The sequence below is a fragment of the Sturnus vulgaris genome, chromosome 1 (genome assembly GCF_052056855.1).
Source record: "Sturnus vulgaris isolate bStuVul1 chromosome 1, bStuVul1.hap1, whole genome shotgun sequence".
In the NCBI taxonomy this organism is placed as follows: Eukaryota; Metazoa; Chordata; class Aves; order Passeriformes; family Sturnidae; genus Sturnus; species Sturnus vulgaris.
Genome location: NC_142243.1, coordinates 22,263,006 through 22,285,180, shown reverse-complemented (window position 1 = coordinate 22,285,180; position 22,175 = coordinate 22,263,006). Strand labels below are relative to the sequence as shown.

The 22,175-nt window shown below is 35.5% G+C and overlaps 1 protein-coding gene across 2 annotated transcripts in view; it reads right to left on the bottom strand.

Moving 5' to 3' along the window:
• Positions 1 to 22,175, bottom strand: part of CFAP69 (cilia and flagella associated protein 69) — a 28,198-nt gene that overhangs the window by 3,522 nt on the left and 2,501 nt on the right. Inside the window, exons 4-23 of one of the 2 annotated variants that reach the window (XM_088161392.1) lie at positions 21,692 to 21,801; positions 20,312 to 20,350; positions 19,669 to 19,745; positions 18,822 to 18,920; positions 16,870 to 17,019; positions 16,574 to 16,751; positions 15,721 to 15,844; positions 13,799 to 13,847; positions 13,591 to 13,712; positions 12,896 to 13,115; positions 11,885 to 12,049; positions 10,519 to 10,637; positions 9,978 to 10,096; positions 8,889 to 8,970; positions 7,396 to 7,588; positions 6,720 to 6,857; positions 4,437 to 4,513; positions 3,191 to 3,385; positions 2,135 to 2,221; positions 278 to 382 (exon numbers count right to left, since the gene is read on the bottom strand). In XM_088161392.1, coding sequence (XP_088017518.1) covers positions 278 to 382; positions 2,135 to 2,221; positions 3,191 to 3,385; positions 4,437 to 4,513; positions 6,720 to 6,857; positions 7,396 to 7,588; positions 8,889 to 8,970; positions 9,978 to 10,096; positions 10,519 to 10,637; positions 11,885 to 12,049; positions 12,896 to 13,115; positions 13,591 to 13,712; positions 13,799 to 13,847; positions 15,721 to 15,844; positions 16,574 to 16,751; positions 16,870 to 17,019; positions 18,822 to 18,920; positions 19,669 to 19,745; positions 20,312 to 20,350; positions 21,692 to 21,801 — 2,448 coding nt within the window. The remainder of the gene's footprint in view (positions 1 to 277; positions 383 to 2,134; positions 2,222 to 3,190; positions 3,386 to 4,436; positions 4,514 to 6,719; positions 6,858 to 7,395; positions 7,589 to 8,888; positions 8,971 to 9,977; positions 10,097 to 10,518; positions 10,638 to 11,884; positions 12,050 to 12,895; positions 13,116 to 13,590; positions 13,713 to 13,798; positions 13,848 to 15,720; positions 15,845 to 16,573; positions 16,752 to 16,869; positions 17,020 to 18,821; positions 18,921 to 19,668; positions 19,746 to 20,311; positions 20,351 to 21,691; positions 21,802 to 22,175) is intronic. The other variant, XM_014875597.2, reaches the window with a different exon arrangement.

The following is a 22,175-nucleotide window of genomic DNA, read 5'->3' as shown; positions in this document are numbered from 1 at the left end:
CGACAGGTACATGTCACATAGCATAGGGTCCATCCTGCCCACACTTTTTCAGAGTAATCTGCACATCTGAATCTCATTCTGGCAAAGTGCTTGTCTAAGGCTATGTCAGAACGGGAAGTGGTGATTTGCAGAAGATACAGATTAATTCTTATGTGCTTGGAGCTTGTCATAAACATTATTAAAGAAAGAGTAAGCAGCAGCATGTATACAGACAGAACAAACCCCATAGCACTTACCTATTAATGAAAATAAACCAGTGTTATTAAGGATCACTTACTGTTTTATGGAGTCCTGGAATATCAGTAGAGTGGTCTAGTCCATTTTCAATCTTTGCTTTAGATCTCGAAGCATCTATTAATGTTTCCTGAAGTATTTTTGCTTTCTAAAGATAGTCAGAAAAAAAGGTAAAACTGTTTCAATCTGCATTGATTGTGTCATTCACACTCATTTGAAAATATGCAAACAACATGACAAAATAAAAGAAATTATAATTCTATTTGCCTTTAGTGTAAGTACCCTCTCCCTGTTTTTTGACTCTTTCTTGTACTGAGCACCCAAAACCAGAATAAACGGACGTGGCACTGCAAGGGTGGGAAGGGAATCCCTGCTTGCTGTGTTCTGTGCAATGCAGCCCTGGCTGCTGTGAGCCTCCATGGCCACAAGAGCACACTGCTGCCTCACGGTCAGCTTCCACCTCTCACAGCCGCCTCTCCAGGCAGACCCAGCTCTGCCGAGGCATCTCAATACAATCTCAATACCTCCCAGGTGAACTTCACATTTTCCTTTCCTGAACTTCATGAACTTTTGGTCAGCCCATCCGTCCAGCTTCTGAAGAGTAACCCTACCTCCCAGCATATGGATTGCTTCCTCCAGCTCAGTGTCATAGAACTGAAGAATCACAGAATGATTTGGGTTGGAAGGGACAATAAAGTTTATCTAGTTCCAACTCCCATGCCGTGGACAGGGACACCAGACCAGGTTGCTCAGAGCCCCATCCAGCTTGGCCTAAAACACATCCAGGCATGGGGCATCCACACCTTGAACTTCATGAGGATGGATACTGATCCAATATCCAAGTCACTAATGAAAATTTTAAACCAACACTGTATAATCAACCCTATAATTAACTCAGAGGAATAGCACTTAAAACTGACCACTAGTTTAACTTTGATCACTGACCACTGTCCTTTAGAACCAATCAGTCCAGCCAGTTTTTCCCACAGCTTGTAGTCTCCCTGTATGTAATCTAGTCCATATATCCCCATTTTGACTACAAGAATGCTACACAGGACCTTGCTGAAAACCTTGCTAAAGCCAGGGGAATAGACATCTCCCTACCTCTTTTTCCAGAATAAATAATTTTGTCACATAAGGCAACTATGTTGGTAAGGCATGATTTGTCCTTGGTAAATTCATGACATTCTATACCAATCTCCTTACCCTTCATATGCCTAAAAATGCTTCCCAGTGACTCAGCTAAAACTAATGAGTCTGTAGTTCTTGAGGTCCTTTTTCTGTCCCTTTTTAATTTCTAATTCTAGCATACATCTTTCCAGAGGCCAGGGAGATGCTTGCATAGAAAGAAAATTGTTCTCCTTTGCAAGTCCATTGGGAAATGAAGAAAAATTAAATTTAGCTCCAAAAGTTTTTCTTTTAAGTCTGATTTCATATATTTTCCAACTTAGTCTGGTTGCCAAATATTTCCTAATATTTTATGTTCTTTTGGGAAAGTGCAAATATTGATAGAAGAAACTCCTTTAATCATAAAATATTTCCCATCTTGAAAGATGTGTGCTGTACTAAAAAAAGAGAATGAAGATCAGAAAAAATAAAGAAAAGTAAGAACAAACAGACTTGTAGTTTCAACAGTTTTAGAAGAAACACACATATATACACCCACTCCTCAATTTCAAGTGACAATGTTGTGATTTGTGATTGTAGTCAGAAGAATCAAAGATTGTATAACTTTTCCAATACATGTTATGGTTACTTCTTCTATGTCTGTGTGAATATAAAATTTACTATCACTTCTACTTGAATATCCTTATAATTCATTAAGAAATTGTCTTTGGAACTTCACAGTTATTACAATTACACCATGATTGTAAATTTTTTGCTCCATCAGGTTTCTTACCTTCAATGCCTCATAGTTTGACGTCCGAGTCAAGAAATCTTCCCAAGATTTCTTCTGCAATTCTTTCTGTATTTGGGCAGCTTGGATCTGTAATATAAATTGAGATTTACAGCATGCAACACAATCCTCTTCTCATATCAAATCTCTTCTGATATCATTGTTTGTACCGTTTAAAAAGAATGCTCACCTGCACCCCTTGGGCTACCTTAGCTCATCCCTCTCACCTGAGATTGGAGGATAATGTGGTAGGAAAGTACTTGCCCTTTAAAAACTTCATTTATGCACTTCCTTTAAAAACAGAGAGAGGCTTACTTTGTGCAAACTAATTTTCCTCTCTTCCAACACATATGTTGGATGAGGCCCAGCTCTTTCAGGAATGCTTTCTGTATATTCTTACTCTCAAATGCTGAATAAAAGAGATAGACTTAGTTCAGGTGACAAAAGTGCAGTCATCACAATGCAAGACAATCCCTCAAAAAACACTAGCATAAGAGATCAGACAACTAACTTGATCAACTGATCTTATTTCTCAGAAAGTAGAAAAGGATGAGACAACAGATGAGCAAAACCACAAAATGTTTGCCTTATAACCAAAGCTGCAAAATGTCCATATCATTTCATTCCCAGCATGCTGGGAAGCACAAAGCCTTTTACTTTCTGAACTAATAAAAGTCTGTGAATATTCAGCAAGGGAGCTTATAATAGAGACTTATATTTCATTTTAAGAAGAAGGTGTAGTTGTAACAGGTACTTTGTATTGTTATCTGCTACAAATGAACATGGGTGTAACTCTATAGTAAAATAACGATCTTTTCTTGTTACCCCATTGCTGATGCATAACTGATGATACTGCTTCATTTTTTTATGCTGCTCTCTAAATACTGTGGAAATTATACAAGCTGGGAGGACTGAAGTTAACCTAATTTAATTTAATGTTAAAATTTTCAAGCAGTGTACATGTATAGGATTCTCAACATTATATAATAAGAAAATCTGCACATAAATGGGAAAAAAGCTTTGGTGGGCTTTCCTTGTTTAAATACTCCTTTGTCTTACTTTTTTGTAAACTTTTTTCTCTTCCTGGATTATGTCGTGGTGCTGTTTTTCAAGCACTTCAGTCTGCAGAGCAACAACCGTTCTTCCAGTATTTTCTGTTATCTCTGAAATAACTTTCAAGGCTCTCTCATCTGGCGAAACAGGCCTGAATTCTTCTTCTATCTCTGCACATATTTCACTCCAAACCTCTCCAACCTGTGTGTGAAACATACACCATATGATTTGGTATTTATCTCATTCTTCAGTTACAATTATTCAAAATAAAATAGAGCAACCATCTCTCTCGTTACTGTTGTTTGACTAGTCACAATTTTTATGCGAGGTTATGCACTAATACTGTACCAGATTCATTCATGATAAGCCTCCCTAAGCCTTCCCAAGACCAAACTTGATTCAAAGAGGAGTAACAAGAATGCTGATAACTACAGAAATTCAGGAGAAATAGCTTCAAGATACCAAATTACAAGAGTGAAGTGCTGAGTCCTACTGCCTACTACTTAAAATCTCAAATTGCAGACATTATTAGAGCAAACTGCAACATGAGCCATCAATGGAAACTGGAATTACCAACCAAAGACTAAGTCTTGCTATTTTCTGAACACTGCAAGCTCTCACAGACTTTGTTCCTCAGCATAAATTTATCATAAATGAAAGCATCTTTTTAGCCAGACAGTTCTCACAAAGCTCGTTACCCTGCTGTAGTTTCCTATAGGCACACCATTCTTAAGTTTACACAGAATGGATGGATGGATGGATGGATGGATGGATGGATGGATGGATGGACGGACGGATACTGCATATGGGGACAGACAGCAAAGCACGGAAGAACCTTTTTAAGAATGTGTTTTTAATGTCATTTTTAACAGTATCTCTTAAACTGACCTTACTGTGCAAGGACACAGTCCTACTCTTCAGTCTTTCCCCAATTTCTTACTCCTGGCACATTCCTGTATTCATCTGGCAAACAGTTAAAACTATTTTTTTCTGAGTTATTTTTAACAAGCACTGGTTTCTAGTCTTATTTGCTGCATGGTCACAAACATTTGTAGCAGTATGAAGCAAGAACATGGGGATTGATGCAATATTGGAGGTGGGATGGTTTCTTTTGCTGGTGAATACTGGCTTTCACTATGTGAAGTTATAGGTGACAGCTTTTGAAGGGTCATTTGTTCGTTGTGTCCTGAGAGATACTTGCTATTTCTGGGAATGCAGGTACAATAGTAATATTTGCTTGAACTATACTCACTTTGAAGTCAATATAACGTTGTATAATAGCAAGGGTAACAAAATCCTTAGCAGATAAGCCAGGTAAATTTTCAAAACCTAAAACAATATTAATCACATCAGTATGATGAATTTATCTTAAAATATAATATTCTAAAAAAATACATCTTATTTGTCATATGAACACATGCAAAATCTTCATCACACATACCCCAGTCAGTCACTCTTGATCCTGAGCAGGCTTTTGCTGATAAAAACCCCCATTTCTCCATAATACACTCTCTCTGTACTAAAATCTTTACTTATGAATGGCTCTGTCAGCCTTCTATTCATTTGGTAGGCCAGGATGCTACACTTTAGTGGCAAGGGTTTGTTTTCTGTTAAAGCAGACAAACAGTTGAGTCTACAGATCACGGGTTCTAGAGCAGCAGTTCAGCATATAAAGAGTTTGCTTTAACTGTGAAGTAGCCAATAGGAAAATTACACAAGTGCTTTATTTCAAAGCTGTCTAATGAGGGTGTCCCCCCATCTTGTACATTTTTGTCTTCAGTGTAATGCCATGAGCATCATGACCTTTTAAAAATGTTCCCAATATGTGTAAAGGAATAAGGCAGGGAAGTATGGTTAGCTGAGAAACATAGCTGAGACTATGTTAGTTTTTTTTTTTTTTTTTTTTCACACTGAATGATAATGGCACTTAATTAAAAAAAACTAAATAGAGTTATCAAATCTCTTTCTAGACGTCATCGTATCATCTGTGTGGTAACTAGGAAAGTAGAATCTGTCTAGAGTATAATTACATCATGTTTTGAAGCTAAGAAATACCATAGAATAATACTAAAATACATATAATACTAAATAAAGACCATTTACCACCACTGTTTTTCTAGATCGTCATGTTACAGGCTGTTATGGAGCTTAATAGTAAGAGGAAGTTGCTGAGAAAAAACTATGAAATATTTCCATATGTTATTATCCACTTTCATGTAATTTCAGTACTTCACAGGAGACAGTACAATGTCTATAACTAACATGGAAGATATCTGTGAATATAGGAGAAAGCTGGAAGAAAATCTTATGCCTTTTTATTTTATTAAAGAATCCAGCTGTGATCCAACATTTAACATAATTAACACTAGTAAAATTAGTAAGAACTTGGGTTAGCAACAGAGAAGCAAGTAGCTATAGATTATTAGAGAAACTAAGGATGTTTTCAAACCAGCTCATTCTATATGTAAAGCAGAGAACTGGCTGAAGCCATCTCAGAACAATTACTGATTATCTCTGAACCTGCAGAGGATGGACATAAAAACAAAAATAAGCCTAAAAAAAACCCCCTGAAACAAATAATGATAATGCAAATAAATGTTAGCAGTTAAAAAAATTAGTATCCAACATAAATTACTGAAAACTCAGACCCAACTTTTGTTCTACAGACAGAAAAAAAAATCTCATGGATGTGGAAGAATTTATCACTTATCTTGACTTAAGTTTAGGTTTTAAGACAAGGGTATAATGAGTATTCATACTCAGTGTGCAAACAAAAAAAATCAAGAGGGACTGCCACACTTTGAAAGAAAAGATTAAAATGCAAATTAATCTTGCACTGTGAAAAATTATCTAAAAACACAGAATTTAATTCAGTAAGGACAAACAGAAAATTCTAACTGTAGGAATAACCACCTGTACAAATCCAGGATGGTAGGTGCCTATACAACATTTTGAGTGAACAAACAATATCAGGCCACTAGGAATACAGCTATTGCTACATTTATGCCTGAATGTTTATTTACAAGATGTGTAGTGTAACATAGCTCTATCTGGCTGTGAGGCTTCTGCTGGAGTATTGTGTTCAGCTTTGAGACACTACAGACAATGAAGAATTTGAATCAATTGGAAAGACTCCAGAAAAAAGAAGAATAATTAGAGGTTATGTTAGAAAATGCAATCAATGAGTAATATCTTTCTCAATCTAGAGAAATAAATGTAGAAGTGCTAAAATATGTGAAAGAGATATTGTGTGTGGGAAAATAATTGCAGAGGATTTCAAGCTAATTTTAGGTTTAATCCTAAGAAAATTCTTCCTGGTGGTACGGCAGCAAAGTAGAGGGGAAGTCTTGAAATCTCAATAAAGAGAGACTTTTAAAAAAAATGTAGCAACCAGGTATCTGTTAATTAGAGAGTACTGATGCTGAATCACAATGTTTCCTTTGACCTTTTTTTTTATAGTGACTTTATTGATGACCAGTGAACAAGTCAGTTTAATTACAAATATGACACCGACAAGGCAATTCATTTGTCTTACCTAGCTTGCAAAATAATGAGTAAATTTTTGCCCGTATGCTCTCTGCAACTTCCATGATGGCAAAACTGGGACAACTGGCAGGCACTGGAATGGCCTTTTGCAATTTCTGGAAGCTGGTAACAATAGGTCTCTTAGTGTCTAATAATATAAAAAAACAAAATCAGAGTAGAAGAATGAAGATGTAATATGTTCCCAAAGTTAGAGGAAATCCATCTTACTTTGTGGACACCATGTAGAATTTTTTTGATTGTTTGGCCAGCAGTTTGAACATAATTTGGGTCAGGAAATTTTAATTAGCATAACTAAAAATTTGTGACAACAGCATTCACTTCTTTTTACAATATATAACAAAACACAATGCCTTTTAAAAGTGGAAGAAATTAAGCAGTTTAACTGTCCAGCATTAGAAAAGCTCATCATAGTTCTGTTCAATACTTGGGTCTTTCCCAGCTGATGTAGAAAATGACATATAGTGGCCAGAATGGAATGAAAATAAATGAATAAATAAAATGAAAAAAAAAATAAATGGAACAGAAGGTATTTTAGGTTTGGTAAGAATTATGGTGTAAAGCTATAAATACTCTTATTTACTGTCATCAGAATTCAGCCTACAAAAGCAAATAATGTCATTATTTTACTGGACTGCTCACAGTTCCACATGCATCATAAACCTTACCAACAATCCTTCCATATTGATCACGTCTGACTCCCAAATCCAACTCCTCCTGTCTCCATAACTGTATTAGAAGATTAGCTGCTGTTTGATCTCTCTTTCCTCGCCAGATACTCAAGTGCAAAGTGGTTTTAGGGTTGTCAGAAAATTCAACCAAGATTCCAAGAATTATATTGCACAGGTTCTTTTCCTTTAACTTGGTCAAGGAAAAAGTAAAGAAAGTTTTAAACTTTTGAAAACACAGTGATGTCTACTTTCTGAGAAATTGTGTACTACATAATCACGTAACTGCAAGCCCTTTATTACTAGCATTTGCACAAAATTTGTGTCGAAACTTGTAAATCCTTAAAGTTTCTGGAACCCTGCCATGTAAAGTTCCATAAATCAGGGAAAATGAGGGGCATGAGTGTAGGAACATATAAGATGCATTCCTGTGTGTAGAATTACACAGTAGGTTTTGTGTACACACCTCCAGAATCACGTGCTGGAGAATACACTGCTACTAAGATTTATTGTTGTAAGAAACAGACTGAAGGCAGAGGCTGAGCAGTACCACACAGCACATCTGTTTTGTGGCCAGATCTTTTGACAGCAGCTGAGAGGAGGCAAGGGCTTCAAAGTGAAAGGGGGTCAGTTTAGATTAAATATTGGGGAAAAAATCCTTACTTTGAGGCTGGTAAGGGACTAGAACAGGTTGTCCAGAGAAGCTGTGGATGTGCCAACCATGAAGACTGGATGTGGCTTCGAGCAACCTGATCTAGTGGAAGGTGGCCCTGCCCACGGCCAGAGGAGTTGGAACTGGATGATGTTTAAGGTTCCTTCCAACCCAGGCCATTCTGATTCTGTTATTCTGAGGGTCTGCAGCCTTGCACTGCAAGAACATCAGGGGCTGACAGTCAAACCAGTACGAATGAGGAGTGAATGAACCAAGGAAGGTGCATTTTTATTTTGTAAGAGGTGAAATGTCTGTGCCATTTCTATGTCCAAGATCAACTGAAGTAGCTCTACACACGAGATACATGTACTAAGTAACCTCAAAACTAAAAACATAAAAAACATAAAAACTGTTCAAGCCATCAAGTGCTCTTACTAACTTAAGTGCTTTTCTAAAGAGAGATGTTATCCAAATTAAGAGCACGATTTGCATTTTCTTTTCAAAAACAGTACAATTTTGTTAAATTAAAAAGTACCTCTGTCAAATATGTACCAAAAAAAAAAAAAAAAAAAAAAAAAAGGAAAGAAGGAAAAAATACACGGAAAACCTATTCAGTAATTCCTGAGCACGTATATGGGTCTGTCTCATGGAATTAAATATACTGGCGGTTTTTTATTTGTTTGTGGGTTTTGTTGGTTTTGATGGGTTTTTTATTTGTTTGATATAATACAAAAAAAACCACCAAACCCAGTTTTAGGAGGTATGGCAACAAAAATAATGCAATTTTCCATGTTGTTTTCCTACTCTTTCATTCTACAAAACCAATAATAAAAATACCTACTGCCAACAAATCCAGAAGGAGAGAAATGCCCTGTTTTTCAATAAAAGAGTCCTCTGCAATGTAACATCCAATGACACAGGACCTTAAACAGAAATAATTTCACTTATGTAGAAACACTGCTATGCTTCTGAAGATTCTACAATAATCTCATTTATTCTGCTGAATTGCATATGCTTCATACCTTCAGGGAGTAGAAAAATCATGTTTCATGTGCCTTTTCATTTACACTTATAACTAAATAACTACTTGACTGCTCTTTTTTCTCCTGCAGGTGGCACACCTTCCTTGAAGCAACCTAAGAAATTTGGCAGGTTCTCAGTGAATTGGAATATGTATTTGAACCGAAACTAACTTAGTAAACGAGTTTAAAATTTAACCAGGTCATGTCCCTAATCCGGTTTATTGCAGGGCTGTGTGAATATTTCTGCCAGAAAAATCAAAGGGGTGAGTCAAGCAAGCCTTTTTTTGGCAACAGTTTGCTTCTCCCAGATTAAAATCATCAAAGCCAGCATTCATATTACTGTTGCCTCTTTAGTTCCTTTGCTATGGTTATTAACAGAGAAACTAAAGAGATCTCCTGTATCACTGTTTTCTCACAGCAAACATATTCAATTTTTAATGTATTTATCAACCTCTGCCTTAAAACAAATGAAGTTTTTATTTTACTCCTATGTATTTGAAATCTTTAAAATATTTCTCGCCCAATATAGCCAGTTTACAAACAATTTTTATGCTTACACAGTTTTTTGCTAATACTGGTCTATTCTTGCCTGCTGTTTACTTCTCTAAAGTTATTTACAGACTCTAACCATATGCCTCTCTTAGAAAGTCTTGAGTAAGTCTGCATGTCAGGAGGTCACTCTGTGGGGAGTGAGGTTGCCACACAATCCGTATTTTAAAAAGTCTTACATGCAGTATATTCCACTTCTTTTGCATGATTTTTAATTAGTCAAGTTTTATGATGAATTTTTATACATTATACACAGAAGAAAGGCCTACATGTGCAGAGTAAGGACATAGCATTGCAGACCTAAAAAATACAAGACTTGAATTTTTTCCAAGTTACGGCTGCTAAAATACTTCACTAACCACAAGCAGTCGAGGGCACTGAGGAGGAGACAATTGTGGCCTAATCCACTATATAACTTCCTTGGATCCATCTTAAAGAATGGGATAAGTGTATCAATTCCTTCACAGCTGAAGATTTCCTGTTGAAATTTTAATTAAAGCAAAGTTGTTTAAGCAATATTTACTAAATTTAAACATGTAAGAAAATACAATGGGAAATGTAAATATTTATATTGTAATAAATTTGGTCCACTTGTTAGAGCAGGATATATATATATATAGGAAAAAAGATTTTCAATTTTTCCAAAGTACTAATTCATTTCTTAACACACTCTCATATTCAATTTAAAAATAATGTAAATTAACAATCAAATAGGTTCAACACTTGCTAGTGAATTTCTGAGTGTTTTTGTAGTTTAGCCGTGTCAAGAAACATGACTTGTTAACAATGAACTACAATTGACACCCGCTTTTCAATTAAAACAAAAAAGCAGTGTCCTTTAAAAGAAAATATAGTATGTTTTGACATTTTCTGCACAGTGTAAGATAGAAAGATACATACCTTTCTGAGGACATCATTTTCACACAGAACAGACAATATAAATAATATGTCAGCTTGGATTTCCAGTAGAACAGTATCTTCTTTTTCTTTTGATTTGTCTGCTGCATACTTTAAGATGTCTGTAAATGGATATGTTTTATATATATGAATGCCCCTATACATAAGTCAAAATTCTATTACAGCTGCTGCTTTTTAAAAAAACCTCAAATTTACATGAAAGGATTTTTAAAGTAAGTTCAGTTTTATCTCCTGTGTTTTAACAATAGCTTCCAGAAGTGCAGCACTATGACGCTGCAGTTTCGTGCCTTTACTCTTGGTGACAGAGTTAATGACAGCAACTTGCACTGATTTCTTCTTTGCTCAGACTCTGTGCTGCCCCTTTGCCAGTGCAAGGAATTCAGGGAACTGATATGAATTAAGGAAGTCGTAGAAAAAGACAACAAACTGGCTGGTTCACTCTACTCCACAGCTTCACAAATCTTTGAACTGACAGTGGAAATGTGGGAAAGACATGAAATATCACCATTGATGAGAAAATCAGCCTTAGAACCACTATGTGGAAGAGGGCATTCATACACAAAATCCCCCTAGAGTAAGAAAAGTGACTTGATTCTGATATACAAAGGATAGTATTAATTTTGCTTTCACTAAAAGCTGTAGGTTTCCACAGAGTTTTCACTGGAGTTGAACTGAAGCTATAAAATGCTTCATTTCTAGGCTTTTTATTAGAACATACTCTTTCAATTCCACAGGATCTTTCCTGTTTTGTTTCCTTCAGAGTACTGAAAACTTTCTGTTATTGTAAGCAAATAACTTAAACCAGTTTGGTTTGGAACTTAAACCAAAATTTAACAGCAGGTATGTGTTACTGAATAAGAAATAGTCTAAATTTGCAGGAGCAGTGATTGAGCAATTTTATTCTGCTTTTTTTGTTCACGTTGTTCATTTAAAGGTACTTTGTTATTCGTTTTATACCATGCTAAAGAGGACTTGTGGAAAGCAACACCGTGATAGACCTAGGTGCAAAAATACTCATGGGCTGGAGTTTCTGGGGACTGCTACAACGAGAAGAAGATCTAGTAAATGCAGTAACATAAAGTGAGAAGGGCCAGCTTTTGCTCTGAAATAAAACACATGGATTTTTAAAATTGTCAGTTTGGCTTAACTCGATCAATGTGTATTGAAATGGAAAAAAAACCATTAACATCAAATCAGTTACATCTCGGATTAATTGATAGAGGTTTTTTCAGTTTTTCAGCAGTCAAAGGAATGACACACTAAAACACAGCACACTAAAATGCAGGAACATTCTTAGCGTCAACAGAAATGTACTAATTAAAGAACAGCAATACGAATCGTGCTTTACCCAGTAGCTGGCTAATTGCTCCCTGGTCACACAAATTAATGCTCACAGCATCATCATAAAGGGCCACAACAGATCTCAGCACTCGGAGGCTGTAGCGCATTTGTGCAAGTTTGTTGCCACGACCACCTGTTCCATGGAAACTGTGACCTCGACCAAAGAAAGGATCTGTGGAGCAACCACAATGAATGCAGACAATCTATGTTCAGAATAACGTGCTCAAGAAAAATGAAAACAAATAAAAAAGAAAATACCCAAACCACAACAACAACAAAACCCCCAAACTCCATTGAAGTTAGAAATTATTCCTGTTTAAAACTATCTAGTAATAAGCCTTTTCATGTAGGATTATACTTTTTACATGTGTAAAAAAATGGTGAACATTTAAAATTATGACACATTTTTTAACCTTACTAGGTTCATGAGCAGTTTTACAAACTCAAAATATGCTGTGTTCAGCAGGACATTTAATATCAACCTTTTGCTGTCCATTCAACCCAAATAAAATTTTTTTCCTAAGAAGACATACCGATTTTATGATGAAAAATATCTATCCTTAGAAATGTGGTCAACAAAACTGAGTGCACTTAGTTATCTTTTTCCTTAGCCCACACTTTTATCTGATGCCCAGAAGCCAGCTTTAGTCTGAAACCTGTCTCACTATGTATGACTCTGAGTTAACACGTCCTGTCCCATGGCAGGAATTACTGATTGGATTTCTTGCCACAAGGGAAGGGCTTGGCTCACTTCAAACACAGACAGCAGAGATGTTTGTCTGAAGGAGGATCAATATAGTGGTACACAGGGAAAGGGGCACCAGCTCATCCTTCAGTAGAAAAAAAAAAAAAGAGGATGGTTGGTTGTTTTTTGGAAACATTTGTTTCCTAGGTGACCTAAGAAAAAGAATCATGCTGGCATCATGAGTTTTACATTTTCCTTTCCTGTCAAAGAAAGTCGGTTGAGTTGAACTGTTTTGAGGTTATCTGTGTGTGAAAGCCATGAGTTCCCACTGACCTGGGCCTATACACCACTCTAGAAACACAAGGAGAAGAGTATTCGCTTGGCAGGACAAATATTTATCTACTAACACAGGAGCCGCTGAAGCTAAAACAGCAATTGCATGAAGCTGTAATTCTTCATATTGGGCAGCAGACCAGTCAGGAAGTCCAGGCTTTCGATGATTTAGTTTTACATAATAAAGCAAAGCTGGCATCACATGATTTTCACTGAGGAGCTGCAGAGTCCAGACAAAGAAAAAGAGAGATATTTTACAGATTTCACATGCAAATAAGAAAAATCTAAAGGATGAGTCAACTTTATCTGTCCTACAGTAACAAAATTATTTTTTTATTGAGAAACTATATCATGAACACTACAAGTACAGGCAACCTTTTTCTATTCTGTAGCTTTCCCACAGATTGCAGTTTGCTAAATTTTATTATGTTCTTCAGGAGTATTTCAATAAAGCTCTGCAGTCACTTGCCAGCAATTTTCATAGCATGGTCTAAGTTCGTAACTTTCTAAAATAGAAATTGTATGCTGCTTTCCAATAGCAGGACTTGGTCTAAAGTTATGTATGAATTCTTGATTTGGAGAACAGATAATTTCAATTGGACTGGACTATGGCAGATGAACAGATAAGTAATAGTCTCATGATTCCTTTGTATTTTTATTTTTTTACTTATTATTTCTGTTGTGTTACAACTTACCTGTACAGCAGATGGGTCTTTAGATAAGATTCCTATTATATTAAACAGTAACTTCTTCATCTCAAAATCCTCATCTGAGTAGGTAAGTTTAAAACCTTTCACCAAGGGATTGGGAAGTTTAACTATGAAGGAAATGGTAGATAAGTTACCAAAAAAGATCATAATTAAAAGAAAAGATTGTGTAATTATGAAGTATGGAATCTCTTACCTTCAGTAAATGTTGCAAGTACTATTAAGAGCTTTGCAAATCCGCTTTCCTAATAGGCATTCAAAAAACATACATTAATTAAATTAAATTGCAGTGAAATTAAGACTTGTGATTTAATTTTGGTTTGATGTTTTCAGAACAGAGAATTTTATGTATCCTATGGCAGAACAAACAGAATTTTATCAAAGAAGAGAACAACCATTTGAACATTATACAACAATAACTAACTGCAGTCCTAAGGGCACAATTAAACCCATGTTTCATTCAGTACAAGTCTGAGCTTCTTTTGGAAAGTCCCAAACACTTGTATTCACCACTATAATCTAACAGAAGAAAACCATATTCTCACTGCTCTCTGAGCTGTATTTCTTAAAATGCATTTGGTCATGCTTTGCATCAGGGTCACCAGTATATACAATTTTGTGGCATCAGTTGTGCATACCAATGCACTTCAAGTTCAGTGCATTTATAAGTAAGTGTATGAAAACTCCATGTATGAGCAAGAAGAATTTACCGACATCACATATGGAAAGCTCAGAAAATAAAATTTTGTAAATCATAGCTCCTACAGAGCTAACAGAAGGATAATAATGTCTAATATAACTATGGATAGGACCAAAGCCAGGAGGTGTCTATGCAGCACATTAGAGGCAGAAGAGTTTTGTTTGCTTGTGATGAGAAAACATTTCCTTTTCAAAGGCTCAGACTCTTGTGCTGATTTGTGAACTATGTAAAATACAAGACTGACTTTTCTAAAGTTGCTTGGATAGTATATTAAGAAGAAAAGGGAACATTCTGAAGCAAATTGCTCTAGTATTATCTATAAGGCAGGATAAAACGGTAATGTTAATGATTTTTCTACCTGATATTTATACCTTGTAAAATCTCTAGGCAGGCTGAGAGTAAAGAACCTAAATTAAATTGCTTTAATATTTTCTTTGCATAGAAACAATTTTTCTTCCTTTTAGTATAAGGATTTAAAAATACATATCTGGTTTACTTATTTTGTAGGAATAAAGTGCCCAGTTTCCACAGCCAGATAAACAATTTGAATGCTTTAGATATCCAATATGTTGCTACAATAGTATAATAGACATTTCATACTAGCTGGTGTTAAATGAAAAGCTTGAATGAAAAGTCTGTAATCTTCATTTAGTAACAAGGCCAATTGAAAAACTTCTCTTTAAGAGTAAAGTAACGTATTCCTGAATAGCCAATAGATCCACAGGGATCTGATTGCTTAATTATTCAGTATACACATCACAACTTCATTTGAAGTTGTAAATCTCAAGTGTAAAACAAGAGACTAAAGCAATATTAACATCTATAAAAAGTTAATTTCTCTGCAGGTTTCTTACATAAATTCTGGAATATTACAAAAGAATGAGTCATCTACATTTCAGGCAAGCCATGGTAGTGCACCATGTGATGTAGCCTTTAAAAGAATTTATGTGCCTTTTATTAATTCTAAGTCGCTATTTTCTCAGAATCTCACTTAGAGCTCCCGAGTGATTTTTGGACACCCTTCTTGTTCCCAGTTATGAGGCACACATTCAGTATGAGTTATCTAAATATAGCCTCCATCTTCAAACAACAAAAGAGATCTAGTGCAAAACTCATTATAGGAGAATAGTACATTCAAGAATCCGTACAACAATACAAGAATTAACATTAAATTTTGCACATAAATAATGTTAATGTGGTTTTCTAAGTATTAAATAAGGTTGATGCTAGTATTCTGGGCTAATGACCTACAGATTTAAAGTCTCTTTAAGGTAAAGATGTTTTCTTGCTCAGCAAATCCAAGAAAGGAAAAAGCACTGGAGACACAGTAGAAAAAAATATTAGAACCCTAATGGGAAAGAATACCAAGGCTATAAAAGCAAAGGAGAAGTTATTAGTCTTTGAAATACAATACTTACAATCATAGGTACTGCAGGGTTTTCAGCGAGTAACGTGGCAATCACCAAGAGGTCATTCCGTAGCTGATGATCACAGTGCCGGAAGCCACGTGTGACAAGGTCGACAAATGCTTCTTTCAAAGCACTTAAAATAAAATGAAATGCGTTTTACCTTTTCCTTTGATATTCTAATGTTGGACAGCTCTATGCATATGAATCCTCATTCAGCATCATACTTTTCAAAGCCTTAGGGTTTAACTGCAAGAGAAATAACTTAAAACTTTATTAGGAAGTGGAGTTTTTGAGTACCACTAGACATCAAATTTATTTATAGATGCAAGATGCATGTTTTGAATATTGCATCTTCTACTGTGTGTGTTATAATTAATTAATACAATGACATAGTATTTACTCAAATGTGGAACTGGAAATTGCTGGATTATTGAGAAGAAATAGTTTAATCCTAAATATGTAAAACCATCTAACTCACTAAGGAAGAACCTGCAGCAGAGGTTCTAGAAATAATCCTTGTATATCATAGCATAGAAATTCCTTGTAATTTTGTAACATCAGCATTTCAACAGTGAAGATATACTGGCCTGTTGAGCCTAAGGTAGGATCTTGAAAATGCTGCAATTAACTCTTTTATGGTACAAAGCAATAGATAGAGCTATTCCTCCTGCACTATGCAGCAGAGCACCTTGTTCTTGCCCTGTAACAGCAACAACTGTGTTAATACTGAAAACTTAATGAGGATGTAATAAGAGACCCATTTGCATTTCTCTGTCCATTTCAAACAAAATGCTATACAATAGAATGCTTTAGATGTCTCCAAAATTACAATATTAATTCATAAAGTGCTCCCTGTACTTACTGCACACATTCCAAGCTGCTGAGCTGATTCACCACTTCTTCTTTTGAGGCATTTTCTAGCAGGCTCCATAGGATATCTGAGGAACGGAACACCAGCTGTCCTGAGGGATCAGCACCATTCAGATACAAACAAAGCCTGCTGGCTGCTTGGGCCTTCACCATTTGTCTGCAACTTACTCCTGAAATTATGGAAATCGGAGTAATTAATTCTCTATAGGTCAGTAATTGTTTCAGGCATGTTCACAGAACAAACGATCTAAGAACAATGAGATCACTGAAAGAAGAGTTTGTACTAACCAGAGGTGGAAAGATGCTGGAGAGCTTTAAGTACCCATAACTTTTCAATAAGTTGATTTTCAACTAATGTTAGTGACAAAACAAGAGCTTCTGCTAATCCTCCTTCTTCAGCCATCTGGATTTTGTAGTTTACACGTGTTGGTTGGTAACCTGCACATACAATAGCTTTAGTTATAATGCAGTAAATACTCAGAATTTTGATTACTACATAAAATGTTCATCCTTTCTCAAGAAAGGATTGAAATAAAGTATCATATTTCAAGCTATTAAGAAAAACAATCAAATACACAAGAGCTGCTTTTCTCATATCTGAGTAGTGCCTAAAACATATCCAACAGACTCACCCTCAAGCAGACATCAATGCTAGAGAAACAAATTAATTGCTTCTTAGAATTCAGACAATGAAAGCAAAAGCAGGGTTATAGAAGTGAAAAACTTTCTTCAGTCATCAGTAAGTTGCTAGTGCACAACCTAATTCTCTTCAGTAGCCAGTTCACTAGAGAATTATTGCATTCTATCATCATATTACTTAAAATAGATGAATTCAAACTTTTATTTGCAAGCTTGATTTTCTAATGTACTTTTGTTCATGCATATGCAAATCTGTAATTCATTACTGAATTACAGGGAAGGTGAAGCACTGAGAAAATAAATTAATTTTTATATAATGATAACTCATAAAAGTAAAATTTATCTTAATCAGCTCAAAGATATATTTATGCATATATACATATATATGTATATATATTTGACAAATATAATAAAGTACAAAATTGATAAATATAGATAATGCATATGGTGAAATGAGTTTTAACTCAGCACACACTGATAGGCTTTAAGTTGATATTACTTTATAGTTAAGAGAACTCTGAAGGGTCAAACTTCGGCAAGATTACATATATGCTTAGAGATTAAATATTTCACTTTAAAAAAATCAGACTGAAACACATTCTTCATTTCAAGATAACGTATTTTATTTTCTAAATTGGAAAAAGAACAAAATTGCTCAATAACATTCACTTATCCTGATGGAATTATTTACAGATTCAGAACTAAAAGCACACATAGCTACTCGCAGGATTTGAGTCTTGTTTGTAAGGTAAAAGCAGATTTGGGTGCTTTCATATTTCTAGAATTTTGAAAGGGCTGTAGTAGAAGCAGCTTCTTTGGGCCTCCTAAAATAAATGAAAACTTGTAAAAGGGCACAGGATTAGTGCCACACTACAGGAACACAGCAGGGGAGCACACTGACATTAGGCATGCTCCTTGACCTGCACTCTTGAGCAATAGTCACTTGAGGATGGCTGCCTATAAATCCAGTGCTGTCAAAGAACACTCGATGTTGTGCCCCTCTGGGAGGGGATCCATGACTGACTTCACCTGACAACAGTCCCTGGCACCATCCTAAGAGTCAAAGGAATTATGGAACAGTGGATTCTGATCATGCCTGAGTTCATGCAGAGCCTCTTTCTGCAGAGACAGGTCACACAATTTATTCAAACCTATGCTCAAATGTGTCCATATAACATGAACTCAATCAAATTTAGATGGGTTCAGATCTATCCCTCACAACACAAGTGAAACCAGAGCTGCTTCTCTCCAGGCTACACATAAAATGTTGAAAACTACATTTCCCTTCTTATAATTCTGATCCTAACTGCTTTTTCTCCCCTCCATTACCCGCATTTCAGAGATCTTGTATCACTTCACATTTTCTGGATGCTATTTAATGCTAATTCTGTAATAATTAATTCCTTCTACATTGATGAACTTATTTCAGGTTTAGAATATGCACCTCTATAAAAACATGTTAATTGAACATTTGCCAATGTTACATATTTAATATATGAGATACAGTAACCATAGTTATAAAGAAAAATTAATCAAGAGCTAATTTAAAGAGGCATTTCAAAGTAGCTGAGGTCATTAAAAATACAAATACTGTGCTTTACCTGAAAGTAGTTTTCCTGGTAGCTCCATATTATAAAAGCTAACAATACTCTTACAGATTTGTATTTTAACTTGAGAGCTTGGCACTCTCATCAAGTAACCTGTCAGAAAGTCAAATAAATGTAATTAACATATTTTAAATTTTTTTAGAAAGTATTACTAACACAGTATTCTTCTTTTTACAGCACTTAGTATTACCTTTGGTCATATCCCCTACAAATCTGTGATTTCATTTTAAAATATTCAAGAGACAGACTCCCATGCTGGAGAGGACAAAGGCAACTTAGAGGAGTAGCATAAGTTTAATCAAAAAGTTACCTTCTCTGCTTTATGGTTACACTTATAAGACATTGGATGTTGTTCCAGAAGTTGTGGAATTCTGAGGAAAGCTACTAAGCTACTACACTGAGAGGCTGTCATCACTACCATGTCATTAGATACTCTTCCAAGCAGATATGATATGAAATAAAGGGAGCATAGAAACAGGAAGGATACATATTCCTCGCATCCCCGGTTTCAGTGTTTACAGTGATCCCCTCATTTCTCAGATTAAAATTAAATAAAACAGGCTGTATACACCTTTGCTTCTTCATCTGTGCTGACAACGCTTTCTCATGTAGCTTTTGACATTGGCAAATAGGTAATTCTGCTAGCCAATCTGCAGGTTAGCTGCAGAGCAAAGTAAAAATTGTTTCTAACACTAAAAAGCCCAGAGGACTGAATGAATAATTTAAACAAATTGCCTACATTTACTAAGGAGTAACAATAAATTAAAATTGTGCTAATAATACAGTTGATTTTATTGTGGCATAATAATAATTTTATTGTGGCGTGTCAGGTTACACTCACCCAGTTGTGCAATGGATTGTGAAATTTCAACGGAATAGTTTACCTCATCAGATGATTTCTTTTTTTGAAATGGTAACCTGCAAAATGAAATTTTAAAATTTTACAACTATGCTTCAATCAAGTCACCATAAAAGTTCAGTAGCTCTTCTCCCTTGATAATTTTTTCAGATAAGGACACCTTTTCTAGGATGAACACATTCTTTGCAATGCTGATTCTACACGGAAAGCTTCATAATCTGCAATCACGTGTTGGCAATTAGTGGTGCATGTTCATAGATAATATTTTCATAATTTAAATATGATGCAACAAGACAAACTGAATAAACAAATGTAATTTAAACGTGGAAGACTAGATCCTGCAACCTAGACACTATCAGGCTATTACAGACTTAGGCTATGTAGATATGTGCAGACGTGGAAAAAAGGGGTCTTGTCTCTGGGCAAGACCTCTTGAAATGGGTAAAAGTAAACCACATAAACTGACTCCAGACAGCACAACAACAAATTCATTTTTAAAAACAGGATATTAATAAATACTCAATAACATATTCAAAATACTCGGATATGACATAAACATGTAAGTGGTAAAAACTGTCTAACAGTAAACATTCTAATATTACACCAAGGACTCTGCAGTACATACTGTAGAAGCAGCTTTCCGGTAGGTTTACCTCTGTAAACACTGCCAGAGAAAAAGAAAGGAGAGAGCAAACAATGAAGAAATGTTGGGGGAGGCAGGGGAGGGAGAAACAAGACATTGGGAAAAAAAAGTGGCAAGAGGACAGGTAAACAGAAGCAGTTACAAGAGTGGAATATTTTACCGGAGAAATTAATGTACCTCAAATTGAATTCTAAAAAAACCAGCCCCTGCCTCTGGTTAAATGCTTCTCAGTCATAAGAAGTAGTAGAGAATAGTGAATTGTGGTGGAATTTCCATAGTACAGAAAATAAAGCAAAACTCGAGGATGCAATTTTCCAAAATACATTCATTGCAGAAACCACAATTAGTGCTGAATGGCTCTAAAAGAGGAAAAGTCTCACAGCTACATTTTATTGACTTTATACACTCATTCTCAGTTTTGTCATGCTACTTGCAAACACCTAAGAAAATTAAACTCCATGATGGACCTCCTCATTCCCCACTGTGTGGCAGCAAAGAAAAGCAGGACAACTGAGGGTGCTTAGGTAACTAAAAGGTTCAGCTGAGAAGTCCTGTGTTTATTAAACCTAACAGCTGAGAGGAAGCTATGTAAAAATTTATCTGAGTATCTGTTTTACTATGCCAATAGTTTTCTATCTGGCGGGTTTTTTTCTTTTTTCTACCTTATTCTCCTCAAATGAAATAAAATTCAAGAGTAACTGTAGCTACAAGAATGCCATAAATAACTTTACTGAATTATTGAGGAGGAGAAGACTACTGATAAGTGTGGATAACACCTAAATTCCACTCTATTAAGTAATCTACAGATTACTTAAAATAAAGCATGACAACGAAGATAGCCAAAACTTCATGCAATACATTTTTAAAGAAAACATAAATCCTAAATCCTGTTGAGGTGCATTCTCTCCTGTAATATGGCTTGTTATTTTGTAATGCTTACCTTAGAGTGTCTTTGTGTCACCCTAAGTTTTTAAACTCACTTAAGAGCTTGTCTGAAACAGCAAAACACACCTCAATACCCCTTAGCTGCTGAATCTTTTGAGGCCCAGACTGACTTAAAGCAATAAGAGCCCTTGGGGAACCTTGCTTCCAAGCAATCTGGGGCCAGGTACAACACAGTTTTGAATTATGTAACGTGTAACTGCACAGATAACAAACAGTCAAAATAGGTTCCTCATTCATGTCACCAGAAACTGGACACAAGTAAAAGTTGATGAAAAAGAAGGATGATACAACTGATACCTTGCAGATAGAGGTGCTTTGTAGATAAATGCTGTATGGATATGTCAGTTGCCTTAGAAAATGTAAAAACCTGTTAATAAGCAGTTTTTAAATCTCTAAAAGAGGGGCTGAGGTACTTACCCAAACAATTTAATAAGTTCACATAAAGGCTCAGTGAAAGCTTCTCGTTCAATCATTTTTTCTGCACAAAGGTTAAGAATTTCGGTAATTTGCGCTACATTCTTAAGGGGCTTTTAATGTGAAATTAAGGAAATCAGATCATCTGTACCACTATGAATCAGAAAAAAAAGCTGCCAATTGTGCTCATCACACTTCAAAGACACAACCAAGAAAAAATAAGATCAATGTTTACAAAGTTAGGTGTTTAAAAGAAGTATGTTAGTCAATAGTCAGGCTTTTTGAAACAGCCTTACTTTCACATAAGTACAACTTTTGCAAATCTGATTTAGGTGTCTTCTCAGCTGAACTCACTGGAAACTCAGTACAAAACTTCTAAAAATGGAGGATGAAAAGTTCTTACATCACAGTGTTAGATTTGCCTATCTAAATTCTGAGACAGCCTTGTGATATTTAAATTGTTTTCTCCTCTAGTCCCAAGTGACTA